Here is a 16,330-nt window from a genome sequence, read left to right on the forward strand (position 1 = left end):
GGGGTATTGATTATACATGAAGTGTGGGGTCAGAATGTCAAACGAGTACAGAATAGCGACCCTTTTCATATTGAGGCAATGCTTTAATAAAATAAGCAAAAAGAGATGAATGCCCTAAAGAATGATCACTTTTAATTTCTGGAACAACAACAACAACAACAACAACAACAATAAACAGCATATATTATGTGAAATTACTATAATTGTAATTCATGTTACTTTACTATTTAATTAATATACAAAGTGAATCAAGATATTTAATAATATGTTAATTATAATAGATCATATTATAAATGTATGATATCATTATAATAAAATAAATAACGATTATTATCATTGGTCCTTCAAGACAAGGTTTCTCTGTGTAGCTCTGGCTGTCCTGGAACTTGCTCTGTATGTAGACCAGGCTGGCCTCAAACTCAGAGACCCCCTTGCCTCTGCTTCCTGAGTTCTGGGATTAAAGGTGTGTGCACCACTGCCTGGCATCTGGCATTACTTTTAATCATATTATAGAAATGAATTAGTTGGGAAGGACAGAAAGCTCGTCTTAATTCAGTTTAATTTTCAGAAAAGCAACCGATGTTTTGGAAATAAAGTGTCATTCCAACTACTGTGATGAATTCTATTCGATGGCCATGTTTATAAGCAGTCTATTATCAAACACTCACACACCATCACAAGGGGAGCGAGGAGAGGTGCTTTGACGGGGCTCTTGTCTAGCACCCGAAGGGGCTTGGGTTTGATCTCCAGCATTGCAAAGACAAAAAACGAAAAAATCAGAAAGACACTGCTGTTGAAGTCTGAAAACGTACGCGATTCACTTGGAGAGGGATTTGGGGAGGGATTTGGAACTATCTACAGACTGTAAGGGCTGTTCCTTTGAGGTACTGTGCCCGCTTCTAAGAATTCACCCTGAAGAAGCATCTCTAATAATACTGAAATACAGATCAACAGTTATTTAGTGAAAGACTTGTTTGTACTGTGAAATTCTGGGACTGCCCTAAGAGTGCACACAGTGTGTTCACACAGTGGGGAATCACTTGGCTCTAAAAAAACCAGAGATGCTGTGGAAGGATCAAGACATACTTGTTGAAAAAAAAAAAAAAACCAGCCAAGTGCAAAGCAGACCTATACTGTACAGCTCTCTGTGAAACAAAGAACAGTGTTTAAAGAAACATGAATATGTGCCAGAAATTACTGAGATTTAGAAATATGTTCAGGGCTGGGGCCTAGTTGATTGGGGGCCTGCCCAGTCGGATGAAGCCCTGGGGTCAATCCCTAGCACCATATAAAGTGGTGGGTATAGGGTATAAGATCAAGGTTTTTCTTCAGTTCTGTGGTGAACTTGAGACCAGCTGGGTTATGGGAGAGCCAATCACTCAACACAAAGCAGGTTTGAGCTTTGAGAGAACGTGTAAAGAGACGGTGAGGGATGATGGGTGTTAAGCTCCTGATTCGACCTTCTGTATTCATAGGGAACCATAGAAATGGTTTGTGCACTAAAAACTACAAGTAGTTAGGAATGAGAAAGAAACAATTTAAGTAACCAAAACATTATTTTGACAATATATCCAGAGACTAAAGTAAAAAATGAGATTGGGGTTGGGGATTTAGCTCAGTGGTAGAGCGCTTGCCTAGTAAGCGCAAGACCCTGGGTTCGGTCCCCAGCTCCGGAAAAAAAGAAAAGAAAAAAAAAAATGAGACCAAAACAAGCGAATAAACCCAAAGAAAATCTGCACAGAAACGCTGATCTGAACTTCAGTTGGCACGCGGGGTGCCTCTGATTCAAGGTTTCTCGAAAGGTCACAAAGGTACACGCCCCAGGCTGGTGGCCATCTCACACCTGAGGAAGCACTCAGGTGGCTGACATGGGCGTTGAGCCCTCATCTACAAACTGAACACATTAATCCTTTGTCCTGTGGGTCACCCCACAGACCCACTCAGAGCAACAGTGAGAGAGAGAGAGTGAGTGTTAGGAAGACTTGAAGGAAAGAGTAAGAAGCTAAGCTGCGGTCATGTGATACAACGTTCTGTGTTAATTGAAATTTCATTTTCGTTACCAGGAAAGCTCAATGTGCCAAAATTCTACGGATCCCTGTACATTTCAAACACTCGGGTTCCCGTCTTCTTGGCTGCAGTTATAGCAACCTTAGATTTGACTGCACCACAGGCTCTCCTCAGGAGGAGTGCAGAGCTTCCTAGGAACAGGCTTGCAAAGGCGACGTCCACCATCAGTAGATGTAGCTGTTCCTCACATTCAGGTTGAAAGCGGTTTGGTAAAAGGGAAAACCGTTTATTCTACAGTTGGAATATACAACTAGGTGATAGTTCTGGAGTTCCTGCAAATGCTTGGGAACTCTATACCTTAAAGAATCAGATTCGACAAAAAGATGTACGGATAAAATACCAGAGTATAAAATATATATATTGGTTTGATGGAGTTTCTAAAACTTACTAATTACACAGAGGACCAGAAAACCCAAAAGACAGCGTGTGAATGAAGACGTGTGTAGGCAATGCACTTACAGGCGTGAAGGGGTGCCTGCATATCTGTCTGCCTGCAGTGGCGGGGGACGGCCCGCCTGCTGATTTTTAGGAAAGCTGCTCGACTTTTCCTTTGGAGACAGCCTGTCTCATTAGACTCAGACCTGGCCAGTTAGGCCAGGCTCTGGGGATCAATCTCAGTCCTTGTGCTTACAAGGCTTTACTGACAGTTCTCCCACTCTACGTAAACAAACACTGCTCATCAAGTCTCTGCTCATTCCCGGCATCACGTGACACAAAAGGGAGGAGAGGCTCACACATTCCCACTTGGTTCCATAAAAGGATGACTGGAGGCTGAGACAGAGCGACTGCTGTGAGCCCAAGGCTAGCCTGGGCTACCGTGGTACCCTGTCTTAATGCTATCATTTAGGTTCAGAAGATATGGACCAAACACCTAAAGCCAGTTTTACTTTGTTCAAAGTGTTCTGATGTCTCAAGTAACGCCTGTCTGTCCGGCCATTCAGCTTCGTCACTATCAAAGAACGACTCAGCAGCTCCTCAGAGACTGAACAACCAGCACAGAGCAGACCTCTCTCCACTGATCTGTAACTCACTGATTTCTAAGCCACTCAGAGAGAGACAAGAGGGAGGGAGGGAGACTGTGAGAGAAGGAGAGGGAGGAAGGTGGGAGAGGAAGGGAGAGAAGGAGAGGGAACAGTTAGGCACAGTAGTACCTGTAATAGTAGCCCTGTGGACGCTGAGGCCAGCTAGGCTGTGGAGTGAAACCCGCCTGACAACTGAAGCAGCACATGTTTAATGCCTACTTAGGAGAGAGTGATCTTAGCTTTCCTACTCTGTACTCTGTGACAGTTTAACCTAGTTTTCCCTGTAAAGAAATGGGAGTGCGGCAAAATCACCAGAGAAGGATTTGATGAAACAGAGCTATGGAATATCTTTATAAAAGTAAGTCATTTGTCAAAATACTATGCACAGAAGGGGGCAGGGTAATAAGCAATATGTTATTCTCAGTACATATGAAAGAATTCAACAGCGCTCTCTGGCCAATTTCAAGCTGTACTTTACTATCTTAAATATCTTAAGGTGCACTGTATGGGTGGTGTGATGCTTCACTGTGGAATTAAGTGGTAACTCTTGACAAAGTAGTCATTATCGGGAGATAATTGACCTTATTTGAGAGCTGTGCATCCTGAGGCAAAGTTGAGTGTACTTAATCCTGTCGGGTTAATTATCTAGTGATTAGGGAACCTTAAAAGGTATTACTCCTAAGAACCATTTTCAAAATGACGCTATTCAAAAACTTCTTAATTTAATAATGATGGAAAACAAGAACAATCAAGTTCTTTAATCACGTACAGGTAGACAATGACTACAAAGATGCTAGCGTGAGCTGGCATCAATAGATATAATTTATATTAGCTGCCTGAAGAATGGCCTTTATTAAGCCGATTGCATGTGAGTTTAGTTGAAAAATGATGTTGCTAAAAGAAAATGGTTCAACTCTGAAGATGTTAAAAAATTAATTAAAAGTATAATATCCAAATGTTTATAGACAAGAGAAGAAGAGAAGCTACTTTAGTCAATATAACCTATGAATCCAGGCATTTCATTTAAAAGTGGAAAATACAATGTAATAATAGGGTTAATCAAAGATTTTGTTTATTTAATTATTCATTTGCTTATTTTCTTGCTTTTTTTTAAAGGCAGGGTCTGGCTCTATAGCTGGCCTTGGACTCTTGGTAATCCTCCTGCCTCAGTCTCATCAGCCATCACACTGGCTTACTAAACAATTATAATTGAGAAAGGAAGGACATGTCTCAGTGCATTTCTGAATTTCATGGAAGACTACGGACAGATCTCTTGTCTAGAACACAAGAGACTCTGTGGCTGAACCCTGGAAAAAGTGGGTGGGAAGTGTCTTGGGGGAGAAGGAGAAAGAGTGTTCAACTTTAGAGGACAATATACTTCTAAGACATGCTATAACATGGACAAACTTGGAAAAAAATTGTGGGAAATGAGCCAGGGATGTCAGATAATTATCAAATGAAACATCGTATGAAGTATGTAGTATGAGCAAACTCATGATGATATGCAAAAAAGCGACTACCAAGGGCTGGGATGACACAATATGGGTGGAGTTATTATTTAATATGCACAGAGCTCCTGTTTGGGATAAAGGAAAAATTCTGCAAATGGACCACGGGAAGGTTTGTACAGCATTGAGGATGCACATAATAGTGAACTCCGTGCTTGAAAACGGTTGGGATGCTCAGCTTTGCTGATTGCTGCCTTCGATGTTGTCTGTCTTTTCAAACAGGAACATATGGCCCAGGCTGACCAAGAACTGCTGATTCTGACTTTACCTGCCAAACACCCTGAGTCAGGCCTGTGGGCTGTAGCCAAGCCAGCATCCCAGCAACTGAGTCCTCTCTGGGTTCCTGTTAAGTCCTCCTTACCACAAAACAATAAGGGAGTAGACACTTAGTAACTCACCTTGTCTACATCAGATCAATGATGTCTACTCGATCAATGATGCTCCTATTTTCCTTAGGATGTCTCTAAATTACTTTCAAACATTCATTTTTCTTGCCTTTGAGACAGGAACTCATGTTGCCTGGGCTGGCTTCAAACTTTTGATTCTCCTGCCTCTGTCTTCCAAATGCCAGATGTACAAGCACACACACTTCCTTCAGTGGCTTATGAATTCTATTTTCAGTCTGAAGTGAAGAGTTACTGTGAGAAGATTTGAAACCCTTTCAAATGCTGGGGCTTATTCCCCCTCATCATTTTACTTATTTCATAAATTTTTTCTGAGACAAGAGTTGCAATAAAGAACCCAGGCTGGTTTGAACTTTCTGTGCAGCCCTGGCATGTGTGGAACGCATTTGCAAGTGCTGCACTGCAAGCCGGTGCCACCACACACATCTTCCTTTTCTGCTACTCTTCACTCACAAACACTCGCTCCTCAGAATCCCCAAAGTTCCAACTCAGTTCCCTCAGTTCAAACATACTGCGTGGACACACGGCTTAATTCTTAATGCTACAGAGTCACTGGTTCTCAATCTGGGAGGTCAAAGGACTCAAGGGGTCGCCTAAGACCATTGGAAAACACAGATACTTACATTATAGAGCAGGGCAGCAGCAAAATTACAGTTATTAAGAAGCAGTGAAAGATAATCTTATGGTTGGGGGTCACAACATGAGGCACCGTATTAAAGGGTCACAGCGTTGGGAAGGCTGAGAACCACTGTAAGTGGTAAGTACGTTGGGACAATTGTTGTAAGCCTGTCTTTGACTTGTTTTACAGGGGATCGCTGATTGCTGTCTGTGAAGGAACAGGCGGGTGGGCAAGCTGCTTTCATTTACCTACTACGTTTCAATCTTAATTCATTTACTTCATGTGTATGGGAGTTTGGCCTGTGCGTCTGACTAAGAATAGCTGATCCTTTGGAACAGGGGTTGTAGACAGTTGAGGGTGCTGGCTGAGCCGTTCTCCAGCCCCTGGTTTTTATTTATTTATCTTGAGATAAAGTTTTGCCTGCAAGTTAAAGGTCAGTGTAGACCATACAGTCCCCTTGCTTCTGCCTCAGAAGTGCTTCAGGATGTAGTCACGCGCTGCTAGGCCCGTCTTGCTAAAGCATTTGGTTTTGAGCTAAGACTCCTGGGAAGTCGCTGATGCTAGTGTCCAAACCTTTCCAAAAAAAAGGAAAGGGACAACCAAGTTCAAAATAAAAGCTAAGTGTGCTTGGTATCAGCTGATTCTCATCATTCTTGGAAATCGAATATTAAGTAGATTGGGCGAGCTAGGGAGGGAAAGGAAGGAATATAAGATATTCACGTAAATATATATACACACATTTATATTTCTTGTTAACTACATTTTACATGGCAGTGCATTTTTACAAGAAAAATGTTTTCTTTCCTCAAGAACTGAAAATAATTTATCCTTATTACTAAAGTACTCAGGGAGAACAATGGTAATATGTTCAAAAGCTAAAACATTAATCTACTTGCACTTTGTAATCAAACACAGCATCCTCTTTATTGTCCCTATTAAACGGAAGTGCCTTAGCTGGTATTTCTATCTGATGAACACTTAAAACATGGATTCTGACATCCACCTTATTTGGTATCATTGAGGTGTCGAGTTACTTGACTTTGCATTATATGCAAATGCGGCTTCGTCCACCCTCACTGTTAAACGCAGGGCAAACATCGGTGTCCCACAGGGTAGCTGTTCATTTATCACAAGTCCTTTAAAGACTGCTTCAGTGAGATACAGAGCACACCGAGTCACCCAGAGCCACCTTCACCCTACAGTCCTATCAGGACAGATCTGACAAGGAACTTGGCTTCTAGCAGTTACTGATCTACTGTGGTGGGCTTCACTACCTTAGTATTTGCTGAAACGAATGTAAGTGAACGGGACTGATTCACAAACAAAAGAACGTTTTTCGACCTCACGTGGCCATGTGGCAGCTTACAGTTTTCTCGCCTAGATAGGAAAACATTATTTAATAATCTATAGGAAGACCTAATCCAATGTTGCTAGTTTGTAGAATCAATCTTTATAGAACTGTTAACTATGTGTAAGATAAACTTCAGTGTGAGCACATTCACAGCTGTGTGTGGCCATCACCACTGTCCACGCATGCCCTGTGCCACCGGAATCCACTGTTCTAATGTTTGTCTGAGACTTTACTTAACCACCCCCACATGGTGCTGGGCTCGAATGGATGGAATTTCCCATGGTCAACAGTCACTCTCCCTCAGCTGCACCCCCATACCTACAACCCCATACCTACAGAGCTGCACCCCCATACCCAATGGCTGTTTGCTACATCTGACTCTTTAGGCTTTACTGAATGTTTTCAAGACGTTCATAAAGCATTTGTACGGAAGTTTCTTTTCCTTGGTGTTTAATAATATGCCATCTATATATATTAGAAATCTTGCTCATTAAAAATTTGATTTGCAGCTGAGCATGGTGGCTCATACCTTTAATCCCAGTGCTTAGGAGGCAGAGGCAGGCAGATCTCTGTGAGTTCAAAGCCAGCCTGGTCTACAGACCAGCAAGGACACAAAGAAATGCTGTCTCAGGTGTGTGTGGCTATTCTTGGCCATGAAAGTATTTAATTTTTGATTAATTCTAATTAACCTTTTATTTTTACATGGTTGCTTTGCTTTAGACACTTGTTTTTTTTTTTTTTTTTTTTTTTTACAGTGAAGACCATTTTGATATTATCAACATTACCTGTAAATATAAACGTCACTTTGGGGGATTATGCTTTTCTGTTTCCCTAAGTCTCTTCTTTGCCAAACTTCAGCATCAATCAAAGATAAATGCCTTTATATATAAATTTAGTCCTTTAAAATGTGCATTTATTTATTTATTTATTTGTTTATTTATTTATTTATTTATTTGACTATTTATTTATTGCATGTGCACACCAGGCCGCACATGTGGAGATGCCAGGGTGATCAATGTAACAGAAAACTTCCAACATTCATAAAAGTTCACCGATCTGGCTGGCATCACATGAACGTTCAGTTAACGCTCCCCCATTCTGTTTCATGCATTTTTAAAGTTTCCCTTGATTGTAAATGGGAGAAAATGCATCACTATTTAAAGAAGAAGCTGTAATAGCTTAAGTGAAATTCCACTGTGACACTTTCAACTATGACATACAAATAGTTAAAAAATAATCTCATTAGTAAATAGAATGAAGAGTATAATATCAATATTTACTCATAATTTATTGACTTTAAATAGCTTCAGATAGAAGATTTTAAAAGTGAGAAAAGAGTTTTTTTTTTTTTTTTGGTTTGTTGTTTGTTTTAAGTCTTGGTTGTGGTCATAGTTGTAAGTCATATATGCATTTGTGGAAGTGAAAAACTGTAGAGTAAGAAGGGTGAATTTTACTATATGTAATTTAATTCCCAATGATTTAATCTTTAAAAAATATTTTTTACTAACTAGCTATTCCTTAGGAAATATAGAAAAGAGTTGGGGATTTAGCTCAGTGGTAGAGCACTTTCCTAGTAAACGCAAGGCCCTGGGTTTGGTCCCCAGCTCCGAAAAAAAAAAAAAAAAAAAAAAAAAAAAGGAAATATAGAAAATACAGTGCTAGAGAAATTCACATTGAGTGAATTTTGTATAATTATCAAGGACACTTACCCAAAACTTATTTGTTTTTTCACTTATACCCAAAATTATATTGTGCAATCCTAAACATACACACAGTCCCCAAACCGACAAACTATTTTTTATTTGATTTTTGGAGATAGGATCTCAGGTCATGTTTGTCTGAAGCAACTCACCGTCTCATTTCCAAAGAGGATGTCAACATAAGGCATGACTTCCATCAAGGCTTCCTTGAAGAACTGGCTAATGAACGGTGCGGACAGGTTCAGAGTGAAGGTCCTGTTGTTCTCGGCAGCATAGCGAGCCACTTTCAACACTGACTCTGGGGAGACGGTGAGAAAGAAGCCCTGGACAACGAGAGAAGGAGATGAAATTAGAACAGTCAGATTAAGTGAGAATGAGAGGAACTGTGTGCTTGTTCAGGAATGCAGAAATAAAACCTTAAATTTGGGATACGTATCCTTGACAATTATACAAGATTCACTCAAATACCAATGCTTGTACAAACTTAGTTATAAAATCCACAGCAAAATGGCTGTGTTTGTGTTTAACTAGAAACATCTTTATCACGTGAGCAATATATGTTTGGTACATGTCATTACTGCACAGAAACATTTCATATTAGATTTTATATATGCGCTACCAAGAACACATGGAACCTATAGAACAAAATTACTTACGAAAATAAAACATAAATTTCAGAAATACGAATGGAGGCAGATGGAATCCTAGCTTCTTATAATCGGTTATCATCTTTTCAGTGGTTTAGACATAATGTTTATAAAGAGAATAGTTTGTATATTACCTTAAAAATACTTTAACTAAATTTATTTGATGTTATTTTCTAGTCTTGAGATGGCATCCCCTACATTAACCAAATGAGGTCCTGGAGAACTCTAGAAGTCTAGAGATTGCAGGTGTGTAAATACCTGGATTTGTTAATATTTATATTTAGTTATAATTTTTACATAATAAGAAAATAATCCAGGGCTATAACATGAAATGAGTTTGGAAGTTATAAACCAAGAGGATTTAACAGATATCTATACAACATTTGTCCTAAAACAAAAGAATATACCTTCTTCTCAGCACCTCACGGTACCTTCTTCCAAACTGACCATATAATCGGTTAGAAAACAGGCCTCACCAGATGCAAGAAGACTGAATGAATCCCATGTGTCCTATCAAAGCGACACAGACTAAGGCTGGTCTTCAGTAACAACAAAATGTCAGAACGCCCACATACACATGGAAACTGAACAATGCTTTACTCAATGATAACTTGGACAACGAAGAAATAAAGAAATTAAAGACTTTTTAGAATTTAATGAAAATGAAGGCATAACATACCAAAATTTATAGAACACAATGAAAGCAGTGCTAAGAGGAAAACTCATAGCTCTGAGTGCCTCCAAAAAGAAACTGGAGAGAGCTTACACTAGCAGCTTGACAGCACACCTAAAAACTCTAGAACAAAAAGAAGCAAATACACCCAAGAGGAGTAGACAGCAGGAAATAAACTCAGGGCTGAAATCAACCAAGTAGAAACAAAAAGAACTATACAAAGAATCAACAAAACCAGGTGCTGGTTCTTAGAGAAAATCAACAACATAGATGAACCCTTAGCCAGACTAGCCAGAGGGCACAGAGATAGGATCCAAATTAACAAAATCAGAAAAGAAAAGGGAGATGATGTAACAACAGAAACTGAGGAAATTCAAAAAATTATCAGATCGTACTACAAAAGCCTATATTCAACAAAACTGGAAAATCTGGAGGAAATGGACAATTTTTGAGACAGATATCAGGTACCAAAGTTAAATAAGGATCAGATAAACCATCTAAACAACCCTATAACTCCTAAAGAAATAGAAGCAGCCATTAAAAGTCTCCCAATCAAAAAAAAAAAAACAAAAAAAACAAAAAAAACAAAAAAAACAAAAAAAAACCCCAAAAAAACAAAAAAACCCAAAAAAAACCCCCAAAAAACCAAAAAAAAAAAAAAAAAAAAAAACCAAAAAAACAAGAACAAAAACAAAAACAAAAAACAACAACAAAAAAAAAACCAAACAAAAAAACAAACAAAAAAAGGCTCAGGACCAGATGGGTTTAGTGCAGAACTCTATCAGACTTTCAATGAAGAACTAATACTCTTCAAACTATCCCACAAAATTGAAACAGATGGATCACTACCCAATTCCTTCTATGAAGCCACAATTACACTTATACCTAAACCACACAAAGACCCAACAAAGAAAGAGAACTTCAGACCAATTTCCCTTATGAATATTTACGCAAAAATATTCAATAAATTTCTCGCAAACCGAATCCAGGAACACATCAAAACAATCATCCATCATGAGCAAGTAGGCTTCATCCCAGGTATGCAGAGATGGTTCAATATACGGAAACCCATCAATGTAATCCACTATATAAAAAAGTCTCAAAAAGGAAAACCACATGATCATCTCATTAGATGTTTAGAAAGCATTTGACGAAAATTCAACAACCCTTCATGGTAAAAGTCTTGGAAAGATCAGGAATTCAAGGCCCATACCGAAAATATAGCAAAAGCAACATACAGCAAACCAGTAGCCAACATCAGACTAAATGGAGAGAAACTTGAAGCAATCCCACTAAAATCAGGGACTAGACAAGGCTGCCCACTCTCTCCCTACGTAATCAATTCCTAGCCAGAGCAATTAGACAACAAAAGGAGGTCAAGGAGATACAAATTAGAAAGGAATAAGTCAAAGTATCATTACTTGCAGATGATATGATAGTATACTTAAGTGACCCCAAAAATTCCAACAAAGAACTACTAAACCTGATAAACAACTTCAGCAAAGTGGCTGGATATAAAATTAACTCACACAAATCAGTAGTCTTCCTCTACTCAAAGAATAAACAGGCTGAGAAAGAAATTAAATGAAGAGAGCCTTGAACTCACAGATCTACCTGCCTCTCTGCTTCCTAAGTGCTGGGATCAGTGGGGTGCACCATTACCACCCAGCTTAAGGATCTTAAAAGAAAGAACTCAAGAAGTTAAGACTCTAGAGAACTAAATAACACTATTAAAAAATGGGGTACAGAGCTAAACAAAGAGTTCTCAATTGAGGAATATCGAATGGCTGAGAAGCACCTAAAGAAATGTCTTAGCCATCAAGGAAATGCAAATCAAAATAACCCTGAGATTCCACCTCACAGCAGTCAGAATGGCTAAGATCAAAAACTCAGGTGACAGCACATGTTGGCGAGGTTGTGGAGAAATAGGAACACTCCTCCATTGTTGGTGGGATTGCAAGCTAGTACAACCACTCTGAAAATCAGTTTGAAGGTTCCTCAGAATATTGGACACAGAGCTACCCAAAAACCCAACTATACCACTTCTGGGCATATACTCGAAAGATGCTCCAACATATAAAAGGACACGTGCTCCACTATGTTCATAGCAGCCTTATTTATAATAGCCAGAAGCTGGAAAGAACACAGATGTCCCTCAACAGAGGAGTGGATACAGAACACGTGGTACATTTACACAATGGAGTACTACTCAGCTATCAAAAACAATGACTTCATGAAATTCATAGGCAAATGGATGGAACTAGAAAATATCATCCTGAGTTGAGGTAACCCAGTCACAGAAAAACACACATGGTATGCACTCACTGATAAGTGGATATTAGCCCAAAAGCTCAGAATACCCAAGATACAATTTACAGACCACATGAAGCTCAAGAAGCAGGAAGACCAAAGTGTGGATGCTTCAGTCCTTCTTAGAAGGAACGAAAATACAGGAGAAAATATGGAGACATAGTGTGGAGCAGAGACTGAAGGAAAGGCCATCCAGAGACTGCCACACCTGGGGATCCATCCCGCATGCAGTCACCAAACCCAGAAGACATTGCTGATGCCAAGAGGTGCATGCTGACAGGAGCCTGATATAGCTGTCTCCTGAGAGGCTCTGCCAGGGCCTGACAAATACAGAGGCAAATGCTTGCAGCCAACCATTGAACTGAGAACAGGGTCCCAATGGAGGAGTTAGAGAAAGGACTCCTTGAAGGAGCTGAAGGAGTTTCCAACCCTATAGGAAGAACAACAATATCAACCAACCAGACCCCCAAGAGCTCCCAGGGACTCCAATCATATACGTAGCAGAGGATGACCTTGTCAGGCATCAGTGGGAGGAGAGGCCCTTGGTCCTGTGAAGGCTCGATGCCCCAGTGTAGGAAAATGTCAGGGCAGGGAGGAGGGCTGGAGAGGGTGGGTGGCTGGGGGAGAACCCTCATAGAAGCAGGGAGGGGGGGAACAGGGGAGGGAGTTGCCAGAGGGGAAACTAGGAAAGAGGATAACATTTTAAATGTAAATAAAGAAATTATCCAATAAAAGATTAAAAAGAAAAGTAGATTCCCCATAGCAAAACAAAACAAACCCAACCCAAAACAAAACAAAAAAACCCAAAACCCCAAAGATGATGTTTAAATAATTTTTTTAAAAAAAGTATGGTTTTACTTGCCTAGCAAGCACAAGGCCCTGGGTTCGGTCCCCAGCTCCGAAAAAAAAAAAAATATGGTTTTATTGTTGAGTAGAAAAATCCAGAATAAAACTAGAGACATATTGTAAACCAACGTTTCCATGAAACCATTTGAATCATGAAAAGTAAGTTAGAAGAAGGTTGTGGTTCTAATTACCAAGGGAGGGAATGTGGGCCAATAAGAGAACAGATGAGAGCAGACAGGAAAGGGGAGAACGGTGGAAGGCAAACAGGGAGACTGTGCGGAGAAATCTGACAGGGGATGGAGGGAGGCACTGGGCAGACACAGGATGTGATGACTAGAGAAAGGCACTTACTACAGAGGGTTGAAGGACTGGGGAGAGAACCAGGCTAAGGAATATCAATCAAGCCCAGAGATTATCAGTGAATGTTGATACAGCCATCGGAAATTTACTGATTAGTTCTGGTGCACCTGGACCTGGACTAACACCTTCCAAGTTAGTGATTAATGTGAAACGTATGGCCTGTATACTGCTCATCACTCTCATTTAATAAATAGCTCCATTTTGATGAGAGAGGGAGTTTGAGGACGGTTCTTTTCCAGGGGTTACTGTTTGACAGAGTGTGCCATGCAGCTCAGGCTGGCTTGGGCCTCCACATTCTATACTCTCCCCCATGTGCGGAAAACGGGCGCAAAGCACCCGGTCTAGCTTCAGAGGACAGACATCAAGCATGCATTTGACCATTCCTTCTTTTCAAAGAAAGCAACCCAGTGAAGAAACAGAAGGAAAAACCAAGGGAGGTTCATCAGAGCAAAGAACCAGGGGAAGGGGCTGGTCTCAAACTAGGCGCAAAGAAGAGAAAACAATGACAACATGAAGAAATGCCTTTAAAGGGCTGTGAAAACCCCAGGCACAGTCTCGCACACCTCTACTTCTAGCACTTGGTGAGCGGGGCCTGGAAGACCCCAGAGTTCAAAGCCAGCCTAGGCAGTATAAATGAGACCCTGTCGGCCTCAGCGAAGAAACTAGTTACAAAGTATTGTGAAGTATCAACTTGTAACTGAAAGGCTAGTCACTCACATCATAGGCGGACACAGAGCTTTGAAGACGGGAAGAGAGAAATAGACCTCTTCCCAATGACTTTCATGGGTCGGGTTGATCATAGTTTTCTAAAAGAATAAAGTTTGGGGTAGTAGTCACTTGTATTAGGCTCTGTTTGTGAAAGGAGTTCTTATGAATTCAGAAGAATTAAGAGACTTTTTAAGCTGCATCCGTGTTGGGGTTCAGGACACTGTGCACCAAGATGTGGTGGTACCTTGGACATAGGAGAGAAGTGCAGAAGGTACTTCTATGGGAGAGTTCCCATTTTACCCGCAAGTAGGGTACCAGAGCCTTACGCTAGACTCCTGTCCCCTTCCTGCAGGTCAAAAGCAGTCTGGAAAGACAAGGTCAGCTCAATGCTATTTCCTTACCCATCGTTTGTTACACTTCTACTTCTTGCCTAATCTTGACTCTGTAGAAGATTATTTCTTCAAAATTTTACATAAAAGTTTCTCCAAAGCCGTGAGACTCCGCTTCTAAATGCTCCCATGACCCCTGAAAGTCCAAACACATTGTTGTTGTGCTATCGTCCTCTTGTGTCCCATGAGCGTCAGCCATGATCCTTGCAATGGCTATCACCAGTGATGCTTCTTCCTGGAATAGCATCCTGTTTTCTCCTTCGGAAATTCCGTGCCACTAATTCCTAACCACGATCCAATTATTCTAAAAGGTAATGTTTTAAACGCTGTTTAAAAAAAAAAAATTCCCAGCGTTATTTTCTTTAGACACATGCCACTTGGAAGTATGAGCACCCCGGCTGCGTTCCCTGCTATTGCAGTCACTAGGAGAATTAAATGAGGCGGTTTATATGGCATCTGCCTCTGTAGTGGTCTACCGCGCTTTTTTAGTCTTTTATTTAATGAGAAGAGTTTTAAAGCTTCCCTCTCTCATTTTTTCTCCAAACGGTTACAGCATGAAATAGAAACCTCCCAGAGCTAGCGTTCTGCCAGCTGTGGATTAACCGCAGACAGCCACAGAATGGTCTATATAAATAGTAACCTGGTCAAATGATTAGGCTTCTCACCAACTTCAGGCTGAGAACTTGATCTGAGCTCAAATACACATGACTGTAGTTTAAGTCACAGAGCGGTCTGCCCCCAGAGCCTAAATCTGGCCTGATTCCAAATCTATGTATGGTGTGTGTGTTTTCCCTTAAAACATAACATAACAGTATTGTAATATCCGTAGTTCATATTTGATTTTTGGTGAATTTCATACACAGGCAGAAAACATTAGCTTCTAAATGAGTAGTACACGTACAACTTAATTATATTTTAAAACACTCTCTTACTTTGTAAGGTAAATATCACAATTCAAACACGTTGGGATTTGTGCTGTAAGAGGCAGAGAGTGTTAAAAAGTGTGCCAACCATAACTTTTCCTCCCAGATTTATAACCTTTGCTGAGACGCGGACTCCGGCCTACCGCATGACCCAGAGTAAAAACAGTACCGCTACAAAAGAACCGTTCTGTTCATGTCAGGTTTGTAATAGAAGCAAGTCAGAAGTCTGTATGTGTGTGCTCTAGAAAAACACTCTATATATCCAGCAAAGTCTTGGGCTTTTGTAGTTAGAGGTGTCAGTTTACACAGTTAGCTCTGTATGTCTCTCGAAGCAACTTAAAAGACAGCTTGCTTATTTACAGATGGGAAATGCTTATCAGGGTTAAAATCACAGGGGGACATCTTCATTCACTACAGACAAAAAGGAGGAAGACTGGGGTAAAAGCCATTTTAGCAAAGCTTGACTAACTGCCTGGAAATCTTAACCACTCTAAGCGACTTCTCAGGGTATATTAAATATAGTAAAAAAAAAAAATACACAAAGACAAAAGGAAAACTTTTTTTTTTCCTCTTCACCAGTATTTATTTCAATTCAGAGTTATTATTTGGGATTCTTCTTAAATGTCTTTGCCTGAGAATGTAAGATTTGGAATGATACCCGTTGCCAGTTACTTGTGGTATGAAACTTACATGTGTGTGCACACAGACACCTATGGAAGTATGCGTTTTTATTGATTCAAACGAAAAGTGAACAGTGGGGGTGTTGTCCAATACCTGCAATCCCAGCACTCAACACGCTGAGG

At 40.3% G+C, this 16,330-nt stretch overlaps 1 protein-coding gene across 2 annotated transcripts in view; it reads right to left on the reverse strand.

The window, feature by feature from the left end:
* Window positions 1-16,330, reverse strand: part of Adk (adenosine kinase) — a 383,203-nt gene that overhangs the window by 109,962 nt on the left and 256,911 nt on the right. For both annotated transcript variants that reach the window (NM_012895.3, XM_006251631.3), the window contains exon 7: window positions 8,824-8,994. In NM_012895.3, the coding sequence (NP_037027.2) occupies window positions 8,824-8,994 (171 nt within the window). The remainder of the gene's footprint in view (window positions 1-8,823; window positions 8,995-16,330) is intronic.

The sequence above is a fragment of the Rattus norvegicus genome, chromosome 15 (genome assembly GCF_036323735.1).
Source record: "Rattus norvegicus strain BN/NHsdMcwi chromosome 15, GRCr8, whole genome shotgun sequence".
Lineage (NCBI taxonomy): Eukaryota > Metazoa > Chordata > Mammalia > Rodentia > Muridae > Rattus > Rattus norvegicus.